The sequence below is a fragment of the Hypanus sabinus genome (assembly GCF_030144855.1).
Source record: "Hypanus sabinus isolate sHypSab1 chromosome X2 unlocalized genomic scaffold, sHypSab1.hap1 SUPER_X2_unloc_8, whole genome shotgun sequence".
NCBI classification, from domain to species: domain Eukaryota; kingdom Metazoa; phylum Chordata; class Chondrichthyes; order Myliobatiformes; family Dasyatidae; genus Hypanus; species Hypanus sabinus.
In genome coordinates this window covers 928,109-938,037 of record NW_026779008.1, presented here as the reverse complement: position 1 = coordinate 938,037, position 9,929 = coordinate 928,109, and the positions used below count along the sequence as shown (strand labels likewise).

Sequence of the window (9,929 nt, the reverse complement as noted above, 5' to 3'; positions counted from 1 at the left end):
AATGGGAAGAGTCATATCGTTGCGACAGTCTTCCCTTCCAGTCACCCAGAGTTTGAAACAACACAATCAATATCCAGGAAAGCAATCATCACCTTCTCAAAAACTACCTTTGTGTGGCATGGAGCTCCACAGAATCATAGAAAACCACAGCACGTTACAGGCCCTTTGGCCTGCAATGTTGTGCCGACCATGTAACCTACTCTGGCAGCTGCCTGGAATTCCTCTGAAGCGTGGCCCACTATTTTGCTAAGCTCCGTGTACCTATCTAAGAATCTGTTAAAAGACCCCATTGTACCCGCCTTTACCACTGCCCCTGGGAGTGCATTCCACACACACACACACACACACACACCACTCTCTGTGTAAAAACTTACCTCTGAAATCCCCCTTGAAGCTTCTTCCAAGCACCTTAAAAATATGCTCCCTTGTGTTAGCCATTTCAGCCCTGGGAAATAGCCTTCGGCTACCCACACGAACAATGCCTCTCATCATCTTATACATGTCGATCAGGTCACCTCTCGTCATCCGTCCCTTCACAGAGAAAAGGTCAAGTTTACTCAAGCTATACTCATAAGGCGTGTTCTGCACCATCCTTGTAAACCGCCGCTGCACACTCTCTATAGCATCTACATTCTTCCTGCAGTGAGGTGACCAGAACTGAAAGCAGTAATCCAAGTGGGCTCTTAACAAGGTCTATATAGATCTAACATTACCGCATGACTCTTGAACTCAATTCCACAGCTGATGAAGGCCATCACACCATACGCCTTCCTAGCAACATGTCAACCCGTGCTGTCGTTTTTGAGTGTCCTACGGACACCGACTCATTGATTCTCCACACTGCCAGGAGTCTTAACATTAATACTGAGTTGTGTCTACAAATTTGACAGACCAAAATGAATCATTCACACGGAAGTGGGCTGAACACCCCCTGCCAATTCTCAGCCTGTTCCTGCCTCCTAATGATGTCCCGCTTTAACCTCTGACAACCCTGAATGGGAATCAGGATTAAAATCTCTGGCGCTGTGAAGTTCTACTTGTGGCGGACGGTGCGAAGCTGCTCTGCTAATTGATGAGCGCGGGCTCAGGGTGGAGGAGCAACACCTTATATTCCGTCTTGGTGCACTCCAACCGGATCAGCTGAACCCATCTTGTCTTCTGAATCCAAAGCCCCAAGGGAAAACAGCACCAGCTTACTACAAGATGACAGTAGGGCTCAGCTCTAACAAAGAAGTCAAGTCAAAGAGCAGGAGAGTGGTAGTGGAGGGGGACACGTTGGGTCTGGTGTCCAGAAGGAAATGGAGAAAGCTCTTTGACTTTCCTGGTGGGAGGGGGATGTGTAAATGGACGGGGTATCCACAGTGAAAATAAGATGATCGGGGCCAGGGGACTTGAAATCATCTGTAATGAGTTCGTGTGTGCTGCTTGGACTTCCAGCATCTGCAGATTTACGCTTGCTCGTGAATGGGAAATTCCGTTTGTTGCGGTCGGAGCGAACGGACTTGGACAAAGTGGACTCCTGATCAACATCGGGTCTCATCGACGTAGAGGAGGCCTCACTGGGAGCAACAGGTACATCACAGCAACCTGACAGACTCGCAGGTGAAGTGTTGCCTCACCTGGAAGGACTGTTCGTGATCCAGATTGGGACTGAGAGAGGAAGTAAATGGGAGTGTATAGAACTTCCCTTGCTTGCAAGGATATATTCCGGGGGGGGGGGGGAATGAGTGGGAAGGGATGAATGGAATCCTTGTGGAAAGCAGGAAGTTGGGGGTGGGGCTGGGGAGGTAAAGATAGGAAGCCAGGAAGCTGTTTAGTCAAGACAACCGTACAAATCGGGAGGTTTATGAAAAATGTCAGCTCCTGTGAATGTGTTTGGTGAGCCCATAGTCGGTGTCTTTCTCGGGTCTACTGTCATCTGAATCTGCCAGGGTGGATGGTGGAGGGTTTTACAGAGATGGCAAGTGGAGTAGGGGTCAGACGGGTTCACAGAATGGTGATGGGTGTAGGTGTAGAAGGGCTGTCACAGATGGCGGAGGCTACATGGATCGGAGATGTCAACAGAAATGGAGAGAGCTGTAGGGTTTGGAACCATTTTCACAGACAGCGAGTGGTGTAGCAATGTTTCTCCACCACTGGGGGAATGCACTTCACTTCTACCATTTTTGTCTATAACCAGCTGGAACCTGTATTGCATCAGAGTGCTTTGCTAATAATGCTCGTGCATCATGATGCTGACGGTACCTGAGCACGCGACTGCAGACCGGCAGCTGTGTTACTGGGAAAATGCGGAATACGCTGATTAAGCAGACAGACGGAATGCACCCTGACCTTGAACTTGTGTCCAAAGCAGTGAATGTACACGCTTGTGCTTTTTTGGAGAACAGCTATTACCAGCTCTTGTGCCGGTCTTCCCTTGCTGCAAGTAAAAATAAGCGCTGTTACGATTGATACACTCTTTTGAGTTAATTGTTGGTCATAAGACAACGTGAAAAGGTGCTTGACACCACCTCCTACCCAGACACCCAATCATACCTGCACCTTACTCCCCACGGCTTCGCCATCTCACCACTACACCACAAGACACAGGAAATGAAATACTCATTCCATTCATTGAGTCTTCTCCACCATTTGATCATGGCTATAGGATTTTCCCTCTAAACCCCATTCTGCTGCTCTCTACCCTTCACCTTCAACAGCCTTATTAATCAGCAACCCACCATTTACTTACTTAAAGCCCGTTACGCCGCTGGTGTTTAGGACAGCAATGAAGAGGTTCACCAGGATGTGTCTGGATTAGAGGCATGAACTGCTGTGGAAGGAGAGTTCGGACAAACTTGGGCTGTTTTCTCTGGTGTGGAGGCAGCTCAGGGTGACCTGAGAGAACTTGATCAGAATAAGAGAGGGATAGAGAGAGTAGATAGCCACCATTTTTAACCGTCCGTGTCAAAATGTCTAAGCCCAGACAGCATGCATTTGGAGAGATGAGGGAGCTGTGGAATTCATTGCCATGGACGGCTCGGAGGCCAAGTTATCAGGTTTAAACAGAATTTGATCAGTACTTGATTAGTAAGGGTGTCAAAGGTCATGGGGGAAGGCAGGAGAATGGGGTTGAGAAGGAAAATAACAGACAATGGGACAGGTACAGAAGGAAGAAACTTTAGAGTGAGACGTGTCAAGGACAGAGAGATGGGACAGACAGTGGGGCTGAACACCGGTTCGTTTTCCACTCTCGGACCTTCACTGAGGCCATTTCTCATCAGTACATGTTTTACAAACAATACGTATCATTGTTCAAGTTCAACATAAATTTATTATCAAACTGTGTGAACAAAATGCTATCAAACAATTAATTCCTTTTCTTCTTGACAAGGCAACTCATTGCTCACTCCCAGCCTGGGTAGGGAATGGGACCAATTCCAGAGGTGGAGGGGTGGGTGAGTCTGGGAATTAGTGAAGGAGTCCTAACTCCATCCCCCTCATTCCCCTTTTCCTTTCTCACTCCACTCCCTCCCACTCCACTGCATGTCTTTGTGTGTGTGAGAGACCTGCCTGCCCAGTCACACACCATCAGCGATGTGCACTTTCCCCCAACACACTCACACTCCTCTGCACACAGCAATTTTCACCAGCTCAGAAGATCCAGAAATCTTATACACTCCCTCCTGCACCAACTCCTCAGTCACGTGTTAAACAGTTTATTTTTCCTCTTCCTGGCCCGTGGCACAGATGGCAGTCCTGAGGTCACAGCCCTGGACGAGCAGCCATTTAATTTAGCAGCACACTTCCTGAACTGCCTTTGAGAAGCTCGTTACTTGACCACCCTATATCGTTGTTACCCACATGGACCACGACCTTCACTGTTCACCCTCCTGGGAAATGCTGAGCAGTCGACCGGAGATATCACAGACCCGAGCACACAGGAGGCAACATGTCATCCTGGAATCTCATTCTCACCCACAGAACATCCAGTCGGTTCCGAGCTGCTGAATCACCTCTGACCACAGCTCACCTCGTCTCCACCCTTCCCTTCTCAGTCTCAGAGCCAGACGAGACCCTGTTGCTGTGACTTTCCTTTGCCAGGTCATCCCACCATCCCTGACAGAATCTAAAGTGATACCTGTGTTGTTCAGGGGGATGGACACAGAGGTAAACTGCACTCGCTGTTTCCCCCTTTTCCCCTTCCTGTCACCCAATTTCCTGTGCATGTGCACCTTGGGTTCAACTACCTCTCTATATGTCCTACCTCTCACCCCTTCAGCCTCCCGAATGATCTGGAGTTAATCCAGTTCCAGCTCCGTAATGTAGATTGTTCGGAGTTGAAGCTGGATGCCCTTCTCACAGGTGTGGTTATCAGGGACACATCCCGCAAAGGAGCTTTCCACTATCCCGCCTGGCATCTCTACTGTTCTAACTGAGCAAATGTTAAGATAAAAATTTTAGTTCCATCATGATTTTACCTTCTCTGATTGGATGCTTTCCTCACTGAAACCTCAAAGAGATAAAGCCTCAAAGTCTCCTCTCTGACTCTGCCCACTCTGACACTGGCCACTCTACTTGCTCCTGCCTGACCTGATGCTGATTGGTCACTGCTGAAAGCTCAAAAATAACCTGCCCTGAACCATTGCCTTTAATACTCCATTGGTGAACCTGAGTGAATTACGTCCTCTCAAGCTTCTGATCTCTCCAATTCACGATGGATCAAAGCTCGGTAGGGCGACACAAGGATGAGTGACAGACTGAAACCCATCACACATTCAGAGTAGGTGACCACCCTCCCCACGGTGTGAACCCACCTCTGTCTCTGCAGTGTGGATCAGTGTGTGAATGCCTTCCCACAGTCTGAGCAGGTGACCACCCTCCCCACGGTGTGAACCCACCTCTGTCTCTGCAGTGTGGACCAGTGTGTGAATGCCTTCCCACAGTCTGAGCAGGTGACCACCCTCACGACAGTGTGAACCCGTCACTGTCTCTGCAGTGTGGACCAGTGTGTGAATGCCTTCCCACAGTCTGAGCAGGTGACCACCCTCCCCACAGTGTGAACCCGTCACTGTCTCTGCAGTGTGGATCAGTGTGTGAATGCCTTCCCACAGTCTGAGCAGGTGACCACCCTCACGACAGTGTGAACCCGTCACTGTCTCTGCAGTGTGGACCAGTGTGTGAATGCCTTCCCACAGTCTGAACAGGTGACCACCCTCCCCATGGTGTGAACCCGTCACTGCCTCTGCAGTGTGGATCAGTGTGTGAATGCCTTCCCACAGTCTGAGCAGGTGACCACCCTCACGACAGTGTGAACCCACCACTGTCTCTGCAGTGTGGATCAGTGTGTGAATGCCTTCCCACAGTCTGAGCAGGTGACCACCCTCCCCACAGTGTGAACCCACCACTGTCTCTGCAGTGTGGATCAGTGTGTGAATGCCTTCCGACAGTCTGAGCAGGTGACCACCCTCCCCACAGTGTGAACCCACCACTGTCTCTGCAGTGTGGATCAGTGTGTGAATGCCTTCCGACAGTCTGAGCAGGTGACCACCCTCCCCACAGTGTGAACCCGTCACTGTCTCTGCAGTGTGGATCAGTGTGTGAATGCCTTCCGACAGTCTGAGCAGGTGACCACCCTCCCCACAGTGTGAACCCGTCACTGTCTCTGCAGTGTGGATCAGTGTGTGAATGCCTTCCGACAGTCTGAGCAGGTCGACGTCCTTTCTCTGCTGAAAACAGTCTGGTGTGTCGGTAGGTGAGATGTCTGAGTGAACTCCTTCCCACAGTCTGAGCAGTTGAAGTTTCTCCCTTGTGTGAACTCGCTGATGTTCATTCAATTGAGATGTATGTGCGAATCCATTCCCACATTCAGAACAGGCGAGTGGCCAGTGTGAATTTGTTGATGTACTTTAAAGTCTGATGACCGAGTGAATTCCTTCCCGCAATCTGAGGAGGTGAACAGTTTCTCCCCAGTGTGAATTTGGCTGTGCCTCACAAGGCTGGTTGACCGAGTGAATCCCTTCCCACATTCAGAACATCTGAATGGCTTCTCCCCAGTGTGAATTGGGCAGTGCCTCACAAGTTTGGATGAGTCAGTGAATCCCTTCCCACAATCTGAGCAGATGAACGGTTTCTCCCCGGTGTGAATTCGGCAGTGCTTTACAAGACTGGATGAGTGAGTGAATCCCTTCCCACATTCAGAGCAGATGAATGGTTTCTCCCCAGTGTGAATTCGTTGATGTATTTTAACATCTGATGAGTGAGTGAATCCCTTCCCACACTCAGAGCACGTGAATGGCTTCTCCCCAGTGTGAATTCGGTAGTGTTTCACAAGTGCGTCTGACTCTTTGAATCTCCTCCCACATTCAGAGCAGCTGAATGGTTTCTCCCCAGTGTGAATTCGCTGATGTTCAATCATTTGATATGACCGAGCAAATCCCTTCCCACATTCTGAGCAAGTGAACGGCTTCTCCCCAGTGTGAACTCGGTAGTGCCTCACAAGGTTGGATGACCAAGTGAATCTCTTCCCACATGCAGAGCACACGAATGGCCACTCCCCAGTGTGAATTCGCCGATGCACCTCCAGTTGAGACGACTGAGTGAATCCTTTCCCACATTCAGAGCAAGTGAATGGCTTCTCCTCAGTGTGGACTCGCTGGTGTCTCTGTAGTGTTGATGAGCGAGTGAATTGCTTCCCACAGTCTGAGCAGGTGAACGGCATCTTCTCAGTGTGAATTCACTGGTGTTCGTTCAGTTGAGAAGATTGAGTGAATCCTTTCACACACAGCAGGTGAATGGCTTCTCCCTAGTGTGAACTCACTGGTGTCAATGTGGTTGAGTGTGCGAATGCCTTCTCACCAGCTAAGCCAGATACCGTCCTCTCACTGATGAACTTTCAGATATATCTTTAGAATCAACGACAGAATGAATTGCTTCTCACAGTCAGAACAAGTGGAGCATCTCACTGTGGTGTGAAATTGCTGATGTATTTTCAGGCTGGATGACTGAGTCGTTCCCCTCCCTCACACAGAGCAGGTGAACGGCCTCTCCCCACGGTGAACTCACTGGTGTGTCTGCGGGTAGGGTGTGAGTGAATCCCTTCCCTCACTGAGAGAAGGACAATGATATCTCACTGCAATTGAAGAATTGATCTTCAGTGAACAAATGCTGGTGCTTTCTCAGCACTCTGGTTCCAGCAGGTAACACTGAGTTAGAAAAGAAAACTTCACTTCTTGATGAGATACTTCTTGATTTCCAAGGATCGACAACAGATGTGTTCGTCTTGCAAAGCAAGTATTTGGTGACTCCTTATATATCCAGTCAGAGAGAGCAAAACTGACATGTTGAGATTCCCCTGAACAACTGTTCTGCCATTTCAGACCTGTAAGAATAATTGAAAGGACATCAGTGGGTGAAGAACAATTATTCAGGTGAGATTTTAGTCTGTGGTGAGAACATAAGAAATCGGAACACGAGAACGTCATCTGGCCCATCTCCACCAACCTGCCTTTACTCCATCGCCCTTAATTTCCCTACTATGGAAAAATCTATCCAACTTTGTCTCAAATACATTTACTGAGGAAGCCTCCAGTGCTTCATTGGGCAGAGAAACCCACAGATTCACCACCCTCAGGTAAAGCAGTTCCTCCTCATCTCCGTCCTAAATGCCCCAAACCGTCCTCTAGTTGTAGTCTCACCTACCAGTGGAAACAACTTTCCTGCCTCTATCTTATCTATCCCTCTCATAATTTTGCATATTTCTATAAGATCTTCTCTCAATGTGAGCTCTTGTTCCATCATAATATTGCCCAGTTCAACTCAAGTTGAGATATACCGCAGGTGACTGTGGGAAGTGAGGGAGGAGATTGCTGAGCATCTGGCGATGATCTTTGTCTCATCGATAGGGATGGGAGAAGCACCCGAGGATTGTTCAAGAAAGGGAGTAGAGGTAACCCAGGAAATTATAGACCAGTGAGTCTTGCATCAGTCGTGGGAAATTTGTTGGACAAGATCCTAAGCGGGAGGAGTAATGAGCATCAGATTAGGGGTAGTCAGCATGGCTTTGTCAAGGGCAGGTCATGCCTTACCAACCTGATTGAACTCTTTGGGGATGTAACATTGATGAAGGTAGTACATTGGATGTAGGGTACGTGGTTTTCAGTAAGACATTTGATAAGGTTCCCCATACGAGGCTCATTGAAAAAGTAACGAGGAAGGATGCAAGGAGACCTGCTTTGTGGATCCAGAACTGGCTTGTCCACAGAAGGCAAAAGGTGGTTGTCGCTGGTTTGTATTCTGCATGGAGGATGGTGACCAGTGATATTCTGCAGCGATCTGTTCTGGGACCCTCTCCTCTCCCCGCTTTGTGATTTTTAAAAATGAGCTTGATGAGGAAGCAGAAGGGTGGGTGAGTAAGTTTGTCGATGACACAAATGTAGGGGGTGCTGTGGATAGTCTGAATGGTTGTCACAGTGGAGCGTGCCATCGACAGGATGCAGAACTGGGCTGAGAACTGGCAGATGGAGTTCTACCCAGGGGTTCATTTTGGTAGGTCCAACTTGAAGACAGAATACAATATTAATGATCAGACTCTTGGCAGTTTGGAGGATAAGCGAGATCGTGGGGTTCGTATAAATAGTTCACGCAAAGCTGTTGTGCAGGTTGACAAAGTTTTTAAGAAGGCCTTTATCAACCATGGGACTGAGTTCAAAAGCCATGAGGTACTGTTACAGATTTATAATGCCTTCATTGGACCCCACTTTTAGTACTGTGTTTAATTCTGATCACCTCACTATAGGAAGAATGTGGAGACTCTAAATCGGGTGCAGAGGAGATGAACAAGAACATTGCTTGGATTGAACAGCATGCCTTACAATAAACGGGTGAGTACGAGTGATGGAAGATGAGTGGTGACCTGAGAGAGTTGTATAAGATGATGAGAGGCATTGATCGTGTGGATAGCCAGAGGTGTCTTCCCAGGGCTGAACGAGCCAACATGAGGAGGCATAGTTTTAAGGTGCTTGGAAGTAGGTACAAGGGGGATACCAGAGGTAAGTTTTTCACACAGAGAGTGGCAGGTACATGGAATGCACTGCCAGCGATGGTGGTAAAGGTGGGTACAATCAGGGTCATTTCAGACACTGTTCGGTAGATACGTGGAATGCACTGCCAGCGACGGTGGTAAAGGTGGGTACAATCAGGGTCATTTCAGACACTGTTCGGTAGGTACGTGGAATGCACTGCCAGCGACGGTGGTAAAGGTGGGTACAATCAGGGTCATTTCAGACACTGTTCGGTAGATACGTGGAATGCACTGCCAGCGACGGTGGTAAAGGTGGGTACAATCAGGGTCATTTCAGACACTGTTCGGTAGGTACGTGGAATGCACTGCCAGCGACGGTGGTAAAGGTGGGTACAATCAGGGTCTTTTCAGACACTGTTCGGTAGGTACGTGGAATGCACTGCCAGCGATGGTGGTAAAGCTGGGTACAATCAGGGTCTTTTCAGACACTGTTCGGTAGGTACGTGGAATGCACTGCCAGCGATGGTGGTAAAGCTGGGTACAATCAGGGTCTTTTCAGACACTGTTCGGTAGGTACGTGGAATGCACTGCCAGCAACGGTGGTAAAGGTGGGTACAATCAGGGTCTTTTCAGACACTGTTCAGTACATGGAATGCACTGCCAGCGACGGTATTAAAGGTGGATACAATTAGGGTCTTTTCAATCACTGTTCGGTAGGTACGTGGAATGCACTGACAGCGACGGTGGTAAAGGTGGGTACAATCAGCGTCTTTTCAGACAGTGTTCGGTAGGAACGTGGAATGCACTACCAGCGACGGTGTTAAAGGTGAATACAATCAGGGTCTTTTCAGAAACGATTCGGTAGGTACGTGGAATGCGCTGCCAGCGACGGTGTTAAAGGTGGATACAATCAGGGTCTTTTCAGACA

At 48.8% G+C, this 9,929-nt stretch overlaps 1 protein-coding gene across 1 annotated transcript in view; it reads right to left on the bottom strand.

Moving 5' to 3' along the window:
* Positions 1-5,394: 5,394 nt before the first annotated feature.
* Positions 5,395-9,929, bottom strand: part of LOC132385974 (gastrula zinc finger protein XlCGF8.2DB-like) — a 130,499-nt gene continuing 125,964 nt past the window's right edge. Inside the window, exon 2 of the mRNA XM_059958204.1 lies at positions 5,395-7,360. Within this exon, the coding sequence (XP_059814187.1) occupies positions 5,813-6,700 (888 nt within the window). The 5' untranslated portion in view covers positions 6,701-7,360 and the 3' untranslated portion in view covers positions 5,395-5,812. The remainder of the gene's footprint in view (positions 7,361-9,929) is intronic.